The 13,171-nt window shown below is 60.0% G+C and overlaps 2 protein-coding genes across 2 annotated transcripts; both read left to right on the top strand.

Moving 5' to 3' along the window:
* Positions 1–714: 714 nt before the first annotated feature.
* On the top strand, positions 715–1,482 carry LOC105534762. The gene is given in 5 exon segments (XM_011973611.1): positions 715–923; positions 925–1,040; positions 1,043–1,209; positions 1,212–1,415; positions 1,417–1,482. Coding segments are annotated over 5 exon segments (762 nt in total).
* Positions 1,483–2,736: 1,254 nt separating this feature from the next.
* ADAMTSL4 (ADAMTS-like 4) lies at positions 2,737–11,358 on the top strand. Its single transcript, XM_011973610.1, has 17 exons — positions 2,737–2,756; positions 2,987–3,050; positions 3,348–3,703; positions 3,876–4,572; positions 4,815–4,917; positions 5,881–6,017; positions 6,625–6,829; positions 7,081–7,253; positions 7,401–7,512; positions 7,613–7,798; positions 7,962–8,091; positions 8,408–8,612; positions 8,924–9,100; positions 9,414–9,617; positions 9,739–9,918; positions 10,203–10,347; positions 10,502–11,358. Exons 1-17 carry the CDS (start codon positions 2,737–2,739, stop codon positions 10,636–10,638), a joined length of 3,231 nt encoding a protein of 1,076 aa, XP_011829000.1. The 3' UTR covers positions 10,639–11,358.
* The last annotated feature ends 1,813 nt before the right edge of the window (positions 11,359–13,171 follow it).

Raw genomic sequence — 13,171 nt, 5'->3', positions numbered from 1 at the left:
CTCTCCCTGCGCTGTGCGGTCGGTCGCGCCCCCGCCACGACCCCGGCCCCAGCTCCGGTGGTCTCCGACGATCTTTCAGCCCCTGGGGTCGAATTCCTGGGGAGGGGGTCAGATCCCGTGGAACTCTGGCCCCATCACCCGGGCGAGGAGTGAGCCAAAATTCCTCCCAAGTCACACAGCGAAGTTGGAAAACAGACCCACGACCTCCCCGCGCGGGCAGCGCCTCCTGCCCTCTCCCTAGGAGGGTGCTCTCGGACGGTGTGCCCCCCGCCCCCCTACTGCAACTCCTGGAGTTGGAGGACAGGGTCGCCGCGAGGGACGCAGGTGGGTGCCCTTGATCCAGTTCAGTCCGATGACAGAAGAGGTTGACAAAAAAGAAAGACACCTGTTGGGGTGGCCTGCCAGACCCAGGAGTGGAGGGCTCCATGAGGGCCAGGGAATTCGGACTCAGGACAGGGATTCTCTGTGGCTATTCCAGAAACATAGGGGTCGAGCCACACTCTCCAGCAGGGAGACCTGGGGGTGAAGGGGTGAGCCCTGCGCAGGTCTCTGTTCCTTGGTCTTCACTGGGCAGTGTGGAGAGGTGTGGCCCGGAGGAGCCCACATTTGTCCAAACCAGGGTCTATTCTGGCACCAACCTCTGACCTCTCCTTTCCTCGTCCTGGGCCGTGAACGACACAAAATGAGGGACATGGAAAGGGGTGAGAAGCACAAATGTGCGTGTGTTTCTGCAGAGGAGGGGGCATGGGCCCCTGCCGGGCTGCGCAGGGGAGGGTGGGGTGGGACTTTTCCAGAGAGGGAGCCAGGCCTGGCGTGGGCCCCGGGAGCTCACGTCACCCCCACCCCTCACTTCTCCAGGGAACTGCCAAGGCCAAACCCAGCTCGGGACGGGATTATGTGTACTGGGTAGACCCGTGGAGAGGGACGGTGAGATCTGGGTGGCAGAGAGAAACAGAGGCAGAGAGGGCATGGAGAGGGGTCGGCATCAGAGAAGGGGCCGGCAGTGACCATCACCCCCTTTCTTCTTCCCTCAGCTGGAGTAACAGAGTCAGGCAGAGCCTGAACACTTGGGTGGAACATGGGCCCTTCTCTGGAGACCCTGGCCTCCCCCGTTCAGTCAGGGCGGAGTTGCTGACCTCAGTGGCCGGCCCAGCCAGGGGAAGGAGTGGCCATCGGCAACCCCCTCCCCAACCCTAAACCGTGAGGCATGCCCGCTCTGGCTCAGCCACTCTGACCCCTCCCTCAAATTATGAGCCCTAGGTCTCAGGGAGGGCAGTGGGGCGCAGTGTCTGCCCCCAGGCACATTCCTTCCCTTCTCTTGGTCATTTTCTGCCCCAGAGCTGGCCCACCTCAGCAATTCGAGGGCTCCCTGGATTCCTTTCCCGGGTGCCTTTCAGATCCAACAGAAACAGATTTTTTTTTTTCCTGGAAAGCAGACCCAAGAGTGGGATGAGGAGCAGGGGTGGGAAGGCCTCTAAGTGAGAAGGGGGCAAGGAGAGTCAGGCTTTGTGGCTCGGGAGGGTTCCGAGCCTCACTTCTCCAGTGTTCAAAGCTGAACTTCAGATGGACTTCCTGGCTCTTGAGAATGAGAGGCCTGTGGCTGGGGCAAGAGGCAGCCCTGGCTGCACCTCTCCTTCCCGCTTCCCCAGCTGGTAGAGCCGCACAGGAAACAAGCCCTCACTGAACCAATGCTGGATGCTGGCACCCAGAGTGGGTGTTACATTGCCGGCTTCTTCTCTAGAGATTAAACCGTCAACCCATTTAGCTTATCCCTTGGCCAAAAGTGTCTGAGATGTGCCTGGATGTTCCCGCACATCTCTTCCACAGAAGGGAAGAGAAAGTCAGGAGGCAAGTAGGACAGAGAGATGGCTGGGGAAGGTCTCGTTTCTGGAAGACCCGAGGAAGGGGCTTCTGGTGGATCCTCAGAGAGAGTGTCTGGCACATCCTCAGTGGAGCCTTCCTCCTCTACTTTCTAGGCACCTCTGGGAGGGCAGGAGTGGGAGCAGATGACAACCATTTTAGAAGGAGCCCTCTGGCTGGGTGTGGTGGCTCACACTTGTCATCCCAGCACCTTGGGAGGCCAAGGCGGGAGAAGCGCTTGAGGCCAGGAGTTTGAGACCAGCCTGTGCAATTTAGCTGGATCCCGTCTCCACCAAAAAATACAAAAATTAGCTGGGTGTGGTGGTGCACGCATGTAGTCCCACCTACTCAGGAGGCTGAGGAGGAAGGAGAGCCTGTGAGTTTGAGGCTACAATGAGCTTTGGTGGCACCATTGCACTCCAGCCTGGATGACAGAGTGAGATCTCCATCTCAGGAAAAAAAAAAAAAAAAAAGCCGTTTGTGTGTGCCTGAGCCGGCCTAGAAACAGTCTCTAGGTAGGATTTGGGGAGGAGCTAAGAAGCCCCTATAGGGCCCAGGGGTGGGGACTGAGCCTTAGTTGGAAGGCTGAGGTCAGCCCCCGACCATGTAGCCTCTACAGATGGACAAGGCAGTGATCCTCCCTGCTCCCACCCTGAGGATCCTAAAGGGGTGGGCCAGTCTCACCACCTCCTCCACTCTGATCTGTCCTCCCAGCCCCAAGCTCTCTGGACACTGGAGAGGTAACCACCAGGCTTCTGTCCCTGCAGAGAGCACCCTCCACACCCAGATGCCTACCCAGATGCCTGCCCAGATGGCTGTGTAGTTTTTGTGACCAGTCCGCTCCTCCCTTGCCCTGGGGCAGTAGAGGGGGGAGTGATGGAGAACTGGGCAGGCAGGTGAGAGAAGGGGCCATGGAGGGGAGGGAAGTGGGGGTTGCTGGGACGGCTCTGTGTCTGGAAGTGAGGGAAAGAGGACCACTGGGAGGGGCAGGGGAAGTGATGAGTAACTTCTGCTTTCTGAGAAGTTGGTAGTCAGGATATGGGGAGCCAGCTGGGGGCGGAGGGTGGTGTTGCAACACCCCCTCTGGCTCCAGTCTGACGTCCCTCCCATGGCCTTTGGTTTGCAGGCCCTGGCTGTATCTGCTGCTGCTGCTGCTTCTGTCCCTCCCTCAGCTCTGCCTGGATCAGGAGGTGAGCTTTGGACAAGTGAGCAGCTGCAGCCTGCCTGCCACCCTTTCATCTCCCCCTGGGCTCCCACCCCATCTCTCCAGGCCACGCCTCCTTTCCCCACAGCCCATCCACCTCCCCTGCCAACTCCACAGTTACTTGCCTCACAACACCAAGAGGCCGAGGTGTAGTTCTCCCTCTGCTGCTGAATGTGACCCTGGACTGGCAGCGACTCCGTGAGCCCCAGTGGTGGTCTAGATGGACGCTCTGGACAGTTCCCTCTAATCCTTCCAATTCTGTCTGACCTTTTTCTCTATATAGGTGTTGTCCGGACACTCTCTTCAGACACCTACAGAGGAGGGCCAGGGCCTCGAAGGTGTCTGGGGACCTTGGGTCCAGTGGGCCTCTTGCTCCCAGCCCTGCGGGGTGGGGGTGCAGCGCAGGAGCCGGACATGTCAGCTCCCTACAGTGCAGCTCCGCCCGAGTCTGTCCCTCCCTCCCCGGCCCCCAAGACATCCAGAAGCCCTCCTCCCCCGGGGCCAGGGTCCCAGACCCCAGACTTCTCCAGAAACCCTCCCCTTGTACAGGACACAGTCTCGGGGAAGGGGTGGCCCACTTCGAGGTCCTGCTTCCCACCTAGGGAGAGAGGAGACCCAGGAGATTCAAGCGGCCAGGAGGTGAGAGGCCTGGGTGGAAGAGGTGGGCCTTGGGCAAGGTGGGGGCTTAGCAAGAAGGAAAGGGGAGCACGGGTGACTTCAGAGGGCTTGTCTTTGGTGCCAGGAAGTAAACTGGGGAAACAGGGTCAGAGGTGGTCAGAGCTGTGCCCCTACATCTGAAACACCTTCTCAGGTCCCGGCTTCGAGACCCCATCAAGCCAGGAATGTTCGGTTATGGGAGAGTGCCCTTTGCATTGCCACTGCACCGGAACCGCAGGCACCCTCGGAGGCCACCCAGATCTGAGCTGTCCCTGATTTCTTCTAGAGGGGAAGAGCCCATTCCATCCCCTACTCCAAGAGCAGAGCCATTCTCCACAAACGGCAGCCCCCAAACTGAGCTCCCTCCCACAGAACTGTCTGTCCACACCCCATCCCCCCAAGCAGAACCTCTAAGCCCTGAAACTGCTCAGACAGAGGTGGCTCCCAGAACCAGGCCTGCCCCTCCACAGCACCACCCCAGAGCCCAGGCCTCTGACACAGAGCCCCCCTTACCCACGCACTCCTTAGGAGAAGGTGGCTTCTTCCGTGCATCCCCTCAGCCACGAAGGCCAAGTTCCCAGGGTTGGGCCAGTCCCCAGGTAGCAGGGAGACGCCCTGATCCTTTCCCTTCAGTCCCTCGGGGCCGAGGCCAGCAGGGCCAGGGGCCCTGGGGAATGGGGGGGACTCCTCACGGGCACCGCCTGGAGCGTGACCCTCAGCACCCGGACGGCTGGCTGCCCCTGCTGAGCAACGGCCCCCATGCCAGCTCCCTCTGGAGCCTCTTTGCTCCCAGTAGCCCTATTCCAAGATGTTCTGGGGAGAGTGAGCAGCTAAGAGCCTGCAGCCAAGCGGTGAGTCTCCTCAGGTCTCCCCTCCCAACCCCAACCTCCAGTGTGGCCTCCCCGCCCTGAAGCTGGGCCCTCAGCTTCTTCTCGGCCCCTGAGGGAGAAGGGCCTTGGCATCTGACCACCTCAGGGCAGGGGTCTTGGAGCTCTTCCGCTGACCTGATCCTCCCACCTGCTCCCCAGGTTCAGCCCTGACCTTACCCTCATTTTGCTCCCCAGCTCTGACTCCTTTGTACCCCTCACCGCAGCCCTGCCCCCCCGAGCAGCCAGACCCCCGGGCCCTGCAGTGCGCGGCCTTTAACTCCCAGGAATTCATGGGCCAGCTGTACCAGTGGGAGCCCTTCACCGAAGGTGAGGTTTCTTGCCCACCCCTGGGCAGTGATGACTTGGAATTGGGGATGAAGGGGAGAGGAGACACCTGCTTACTCCCAGCCCTGAATGACTTCCGGCCCCTCTGCTTCCCCTGCTCCGTGCCTTCTTTCTTCTCCCTGGGCTGAGGCTGGGTCAGGAGACAGCACAGGTGGCGGCGAGTGGTCTGCAGAGGGGTCGGGGTGGGAGGAGGAGGTGCGGGAGACACGCTTTGTCCGGACTCCTCTGGGAAGGCCATCACTGGGGGTCGGGTGGCTGTGACACAAGAGGGCCACAGTGGGAGAGATCCTGTCCAGCCGTGACAGCTGGGTGGGGGTGTGCCACGTATCCTGGGCACTACCGTATCGGTTGCTCCCAGGTTACCGTCCGCTTCATTTTAGGCCTGTGTTGACACCAAGACAAGCACTCAAGAGCTCTGAACACACAGAATCATGGGCGTCAGGGATTGCTCCTCTCTCGGTTCAGAGTCCCCTTGATGGTCTCAGTGACCTCGACTGACCTGACCACCTTCCTTTTTTTTTTTTTTTCCTGAGACAGAGTCTCGCTCTGTCACCCAGGCTGGAGTGCAGATTTCGGCTCACTGCAACCTCTGCCTCCTGGGTTCAAGCAATTCTCCTGCCTCAGCCTCCCAAGTAGCTGGGACTACAGGCATGTGCCACCATGCCTGGTTAATTTTTGTATTTGTAGTAGAGATGGGGTGTCACCATATTGGCCAGGCTGGTCTTGAACTCCTGACCTAATGATCTACCGGCCTTGGCCTCCCAAAGTGCTGGGATTATAGGCATGAGCCACTGTGCCGGCCCTGACCACCTTCTCAGCTTGCGCTGTTGTCACATTTCCTTCATCCACAGTGACCTGGGCAACCTCAAGGTGCCCCCCCGGGGCCTCTCTCAGCTAACCTCCCACCAGGGAGCCCACTAACCACCCTTCTACCCTGTCCCTTAGTCCAGGGCTCCCAACGCTGTGAACTGAACTGCCGGCCCCGTGGCTTCCGCTTCTATGTCCGTCACACCGAAAAGGTCCAGGATGGGACCCTATGTCAGCCTGGAGCCCCTGACATCTGTGTGGCTGGACGCTGTCTGGTGAGGGAAGATGGGGTGCACACACACACATGCATATGCGCACAGATACACACCCCTGTACACATACACATGTACACACACATATGCATGAACATATGCACACATGCAAGCATGTACACACATGTATGCAGACACACATGCATATGCACACCTATGGACACAGACACATGTATGCATACACATGTGCACTCGTGCATGAACACATGCACATATGCATATGCACACAGACACACACGGACACAGATGCACACACGCATATGCGCACGCACACCTGTACACATACACATGTAGACACATGCATGAACACATGCACACATGCACACACACGTATTTGCACAGTCTCATTAATTAATTCAACAACAAAACACCATACTGAGATAACCAAGGGAGAATTCTAACCTGCCAAGCTGGGCTGAGCAGAGCCTGAAGGATCTGATGGGGCACCTGTCCGTGTCCCTGGGTCTGACTGGGGACGGTGGGGCTGCTTTTGTGCTCTCACTTGTAGCACAAAAAGCAGGGTAGTGAGCTGAGGCTCCCGAGGGGACCGGGGTGGGGTTGAGGTGGTGTCTGGCATTCTGTGGCCGCTGCCTCACCTCACTCTCTCCAGAGCCCCGGCTGTGATGGGATCCTTGGCTCTGGCAGGCGTCCTGATGGCTGTGGAGTCTGTGGGGGTGATGATTCTACCTGTCGCCTTGTTTCGGGGAACCTCACTGACCGAGGGGGCCCCCTGGGTTATCAGAAGATCTTGTGGATTCCAGCGGGAGCCTCGCGGCTCCAGATTGCCCAGCTCCGGCCTAGCTCCAACTACCTGGGTGAGCACCCAGCTGCCTCCCTTTCACTTCCATCTCTGTTCAGCCCTCCATACCCTCACTCAGTGCAGTGAGCAAGCCAAACGGGGAAGTCCAGGGTCTGGCCCCTCCCCTTGTGGAAGGAGTGAGGAAGCTGAGAGGGCTTGGGGGGATCTTAGGTTCCGGTGGGAGCTTCTATAGGCTGAGGACACGGTGTGGGAGGAGGAAAGTATTATCACCCTGGAATTTCCCAATCTCTCACCTCTGACCTGCAGCACTTCGTGGCCCTGGGGGCCGGTCCATCATCAATGGGAACTGGGCTGTGGATCCCCCTGGGTCCTACAGGGCCGGCGGGACCGTCTTTCGATATAACCGTCCTCCCAGGGAGGAGGGCAAAGGAGAGAGTCTGTCGGCTGAAGGCCCCACCACCCAGCCTGTGGATGTCTATGTGAGCCTGGGGCCAGGGGCAGCTGGATGCTGGGGAGGGAGGCTGTTCCCTCTAAGGGCAGAGCTGTGGTTGTCAAGATGGGAGATAGAGCTGGTGGCATCCCCCTCTGGCCACCCCCAAACATTCATTATCTTCTCTTCTCCCCAGATGATCTTTCAGGAGGAAAACCCAGGCGTATTTTATCAGTATGTCATCTCTTCATCTCCTCCAATCCTTGAGAACCCCACCCCAGAGCCCGCTGTCCCCCAGCTTCAGCCGGGTAAGACTCTGACCCCTGCACTTGGAAGGAGGAGGGAGAAGCTGCAGGGGTGGCTCTGGGGCAGTGGGGTGGCATCTGATTCGCCTGCTCCCCTGCACAGAGATTCTGAGGGTGGAGCCCCCAGTCGCTCCAGCGCCCCGCCCAGCCCGGACCCCAGGCACTCTCCAGCGCCAGGTGCGGATCCCCCAGATGCCCGCCCCGCCCCATCCCAGGACACCCCTGGGGTCTCCAGCTGCGTACTGGAAACGAGTGGGACACTCCGCATGCTCAGCGTCCTGTGGGAAAGGTGAGACATCGCACCTTGGACCAGCACCTCAGTCCAAGCCCCCCAACTGACACTCCTGATCCTGCATCCGGGATAGTGGGGCCACGCCCGACCCTGCATCTGGGACACCACTGAGCTTGGGCTCCAGCCTCCTGCCTCCCTGGCTGCCTTCTCACCCACTCAGGTGTCTGGCGCCCTATTTTCCTCTGCATCTCCCGTGAGTCGGGAGAGGAACTGGATGAACGCAGCTGTGCCGCGGGTGCCAGGCCCCCAGCCTCCCCTGAACCCTGCCACGGCGCCCCGTGCCCCCCATAGTGAGTATGGCCCACGGGGAGGGTTAGGGTACTGGAAACACAGCAGTTGCCCCCAGAATCTTACCTGAATTCTGCACTCAACGCGACATCTCCTGGCTGCAGAGAGACAACATTAGATTAGAAAGGCGGACATTCGGTAGGCAGCAAGAAAGCCATGGCAGGCTGAGCCCCCCAGGAACCCAGACTCCAAACGCCAAACGTGCCCACTCTTCTCTGAGGCCCCCATGTCCAATGTGTCTTCCATCTCCCCTGCCATGGCAGCCCCACATATCTCATCTGTGTCTCCATCTCTTCCGTGCCCTGCTGGTGCCTGCAGCTGGGAGGCTGGTGAGTGGACATCCTGCAGCCGCTCCTGTGGCCCTGGCACCCAGCACCGCCAGCTGCAATGCCGGCAGGAGTTTGGGGGGGGTGGCTCCTCGGTGCCCCCGGAGCGCTGTGGACATCTCCCCCGGCCCAACATCACCCAGTCTTGCCAGCTGCGCCTCTGTGGCCATTGGGAAGTTGGCTCTCCTTGGAGCCAGGTGAGTGCGCCCGGGCAAGGTGCCGGGGAGGGGAATGGGCACCGGTGAACAAGAGCAGCGGTTTTTCAACTTCTTTTTCATCAGCAGAAACTATTTACAAACAGGGTTTCATATGGACCCCCAATATAGAAGTCAGATAAGGGACTGAATCAGGGATTGGGGGCCCGGGGCCCTAGGGCTCAGCCTCCTCCTCAGCCCATGAAACCATGTGACTGCTGGGCTGGGGATCGAACGCAGAGCCTGGTTCTGAAGCCCTAGAGCTGGAGGCTGGCTGAGAAGCCCAGCTCCCTGGATTCCCCTCGCCCCCTCAGTGCTCCGTGCGGTGCGGCCGGGGCCAGAGAAGCCGGCAGGTTCGCTGTGTTGGGAACAATGGTGATGAAGTGAGTGAGCAGGAGTGCGCATCAGGCCCCCCGCAGCCCCCCAGCAGAGAGGCCTGTGACATGGGGCCCTGTACTACCGCCTGGTTCCACAGCGACTGGAACTCCAAGGTGAGCCCCGAACCCCCAGCCATGTCCTGCATCCTGGGTGACCATGCCCAGGACACCTCAGCCTTTCCAGCACAGCTCAATAAACTTGTATTGATCAAGTGCCTGCTATATGCTTGACGCTGGGAACTCAGAGGTAAGTGAGAACAACTTCCATGAGCGGCCCAGCTAGGATTCCCCGTCCAGGCCTGGTACCCGGGGACGTTCCCTACCGCCCAGGATTCGGACCCAGGATGCATCCCTCCCTGCCCCCTCTCCTGTCCCTTGTGCCAGTCACCAGCAGGCCCCTCACGCAGGCCGCTCTCCTCCTCCGCAGTGCTCAGCCGAGTGTGGGACGGGAATCCAGCGGCGCTCTGTGGTCTGCCTTGGGAGTGGGGCAGCCCTCGGGCCAGGCCAGGGAGAAGCAGGAGCAGGAACTGGGCAGAGCTGTCCACCAGGAAGCCGGCCCCCTGACATGCGTGCCTGCAGCCTGGGGCCCTGTGAGAGGACTTGGCGCTGGTACACAGGGCCCTGGGGTGAGGTGAGCTGAGCACCTGCTGAGGGCAGGAAGGGGGTGCCAGTCCCAGTGGGATTCCTTGTGGGCACTTGGGGCACTCTTTGTCCTCCCCTCCCCTCATCACCCTGCCCTCCCCCTACACTAGTGTTCCTCCGAATGTGGCTCCGGCACACAGCGTAGAGACATCATCTGTGTCTCCAAACTGGGGACGGAATTCAACGTAACTTCTCCAAGCAACTGTTCTCACCTCCCCAGGCCCCCTGCCCTGCAGCCCTGTCAAGGGCAGGCCTGCCAGGACCGATGGTTTTCCACACCCTGGAGCCCGGTGAGTGCCTGGCTACCCTGCCCTGCTCAGCCTGGGCCCCCAGGGGAGGTCCTCTCACTGTACCGCCTCCAGGCCTCTCTGTGCCCCAGAATAAGCCCAGCCAAGTATTACCACTGTCCTACTTCTTATAGACTTGGAGGACAGATGGGCCCCCTCCACTTGGGATTTCACAATGTCCTAGGAGGGTCCCCACCACCACCTTTTGGGGAGAGAAGTGGCAGCCGGGGGTTAAGGAGGATCCCAGGCCTGGCAAAGGTCTGATATGATGGCCGGGGTCGCCCCAGTGTTCTCGCTCCTGTCAAGGGGGAACGCAGACACGGGAGGTCCAGTGCCTGAGCGCCAACCAGACCCTCAGCACCCGATGCCCTCCTCAACTGCGGCCCTCCAGGAAGCGCCCCTGTAACAGCCAACCCTGCAGCCAGCGCCCTGGTAAAGAGCCCCCTCTCCCCAGTCCCCAATAGAGTGGATTAGCTGAAGTATGGGAGGAGATGAGAAGGGACCAGTGGGAATGGGCAGCACACCCATTCCCAGACAGGTGGGTCCTGGTGACTGTCTTGTGCCCACTGGCCTCCTCTGTCCCTAGATGATCAATGCAAGGACAGCTCTCCACATTGCCCCCTGGTGGTACAGGCCCGGCTCTGCGTCTACCCCTACTACACAGCCACCTGTTGCCGCTCTTGCGCACATGTCCTGGAGCGGTCTCCCCAGGATCCCTCCTGAAAGGGGTCTGGGGCACCCTCATGGTTTTCTATGCCACCATCGGTCACCCATTGATCAGCCCACTCTGAACCCCCTGGCTCTCCAGCCTGTCCCAGTCTCAGCAGGGATGTCCTCCAGGTGACAGAGGGTGGCAAGGTGACAGAAAGTGACTTTCAGGGCTATGGTTGGGTCCATGTGGTGGTGTGATGGGTGTGTGCACATATGCCTCAGGTGTGCTTTTGGGACTGCATGGATGTGAGTGTGCTCAAACGTGTATCATTTTTCAAAAAGAAGTTACACAGACTGAGAAGGACAAGACCTGTTTCCCTGAGATTTTCCTAGGTGGAGAGGAAAGCAAGTCTGCAGTTCCTTGCTAATTTGAGCTACTTAGAGTGTGGTCTCCCCACCAACTCCAGTTTTGTGGCCTAGGCCTCATTTCTCATGTTCAGGCCTCATATCTTCTAAGCCGCCCTGTGTCTCTGACCCCTTCTCATTTGCCTAGTATCTCTACCCCTGCCTCCCTAATTAGCTAGGGCTGGCGTCAGCCACTGCCAATCCTGCCTTACCCAGGAAGGCAGGAGGAGAGAGACTGCCTCTTCAGAGCAAGGCCCAGCTGGGCAGAGTAAAAAAGAGAAATGTGAGCATGAGACGCCCCCAGCCCCTAGCCCCACTCCCTGCCTCCTGAAATGGTTCCCACCCAGAACTAATTTATTTTTTATTAAAGATGGTCATGACAAATGAGAAGCGGGCTCTTCCTTATCGGCTACGGGCCCCTCAGCAGTGTGAAGGCAGAAGGTAGGGTGCGCAGGGGAACAGCATTAGAGCCCAGGAGGAGAGTTTGGGCCAGAGGATCCCTGCCAGCCCCAGGCCCTGCAGGCTGGTCATGGGCCACTAGGGGTCACCAGTTCTCCCAGTTGAGGTGTGGTGTGGGGCGCTGGGCTCCAGAGCTGAGGGAAGGGCTGCGCGGCCGCGGTGCCCTTTATTTTGGGCCAAGTCTCTCTGGGAAGTCTCCCGGAATCTGCGCCTTTCCTCTGGGGCCTGAGCGAAGGGCAATTGGCTTGTCGAAGCTCTTTTTTCCTGTTTCCTTTCTCTAGCCCTGCCTTCTGTCTCCCTTTCTGCCGTACGCGTTGGCCTACCCTCTGCGGCTTCTCCTGGGGTGGGGAAAGGGAAGAGATTCCTGCCCCGAGCCTTTCCCCTGGAGAGGGAGGAGCCCGGCCCGGCTCCGGGGCCCTGGGCGGGGCTGAGGGAGGAGCGGGGCGGCACTGGATGTCCTGCCAAAGCCACATTCCTCAGAGATGGCTCAGCCTGGCCTCCTCCTTCCTCCTCCCACTCGCTTCTCCCAAGGTGGAGAACTTGCTAGAGGCGACCTGAGAGGGGCAGACCTCTGCCGTTCGGAGCCTGGGGCCAAGTCTCTCCTGGAAGCCGGGCTGCCTGGGAGGGGCGGTGCCACAGGAGCGCCCCCGCTCGCGGCTCCACAAGCCCAGCTGAGCACGGCGGGGAATACGGGGCCTGCGGAAACAGTGAACTCAGTGGCTGCTGTTTTCTGAGCACCTGGACCCTGCGGGGGACGACAGAGTTGCCCAAGGCGGCAGGATCTCCCCACACTCGCGGCCCCCCGCACATCTTCCTGTTGCTTTGGGACTCGGGCTTTCTCTGAGTTGAAAGTGGCTGAGAAGGAAGAATTTGGACACCTTAAGAGGAGAGCGAGTGGGGAAGGAGGCAAAAGGGAATGGAGAAGGAAGACAAAACTGACGTCAGCCCAGGGCAGGCAGCGAGGAAAGGGGGCCACAAGGGAAGCCCAGTTCCAACGGCTCCGCTGAGCCTAAAGAGGCGTCAGCAGGGAATCACAGATGTGGGGTGGGGGGCCAGGGAAATGGGACCCGAGCCCGCCCAGTAGGTATAGAAGGCCGAAAGCAGAGTCCTGAGACCCAGGGAGGGGTGGGGTGGAGGCTGGGGCCCTCCCAGCGATTCCTGGAAGCCCCGAGCTGGGCGGCGCCGGCTCAGCTGACTTCCCCGAAGCTCCCCTCCCTCTGCTCAGGGCTGTTGCTGGGCAGGTTTGGCGTTTGCCCTGAGCCTGAGAACCAATCGCAGGTGGAGGTGCGGTCGCAGCCCCTCGCAGGGCTCCCCGGTTTCAGCACCCGTTTTCTCTTTCTGCCCGCCCCTGAGCTCCCTCTCGGCCTCCAGCCTCTGACCTCTCAGGAGGTGGGCTCTTATCTGGGGGTCTGTCCCCCTTCCCCTCTTTATTTTAGAGCTAGGACTCAGCGCAGCCCCTAAGGATTCCTTCCTCTGGTCACTGATGTCATTATGGGGGTCAATGTGGAAGTTCTCAGGAAGGGGAACCTGACCCAAGCAACCCCTTTTCCTGGCCCCGTAGAGGGGAGTAGTGTGGCCAGACACCGCTGACCTCTGAAACGCTCTGGAGGGACTGGGGAGAGCAGAAGCTGCAGCCTGAGGGCAGAGGAATGTGGGGAGGGCCCCTGGGTTTGGTGCACTGCTGGGAATTTAGGGAAGGACTCAGAGGAACTGGACCCCTGAGAAGTGAGATGAGGGTGGG

This window comes from Mandrillus leucophaeus, unplaced genomic scaffold (genome assembly GCF_000951045.1).
Source record: "Mandrillus leucophaeus isolate KB7577 unplaced genomic scaffold, Mleu.le_1.0 Scaffold139, whole genome shotgun sequence".
Lineage (NCBI taxonomy): Eukaryota > Metazoa > Chordata > Mammalia > Primates > Cercopithecidae > Mandrillus > Mandrillus leucophaeus.
This window is presented reverse-complemented; position numbering and strand designations above follow the sequence as displayed.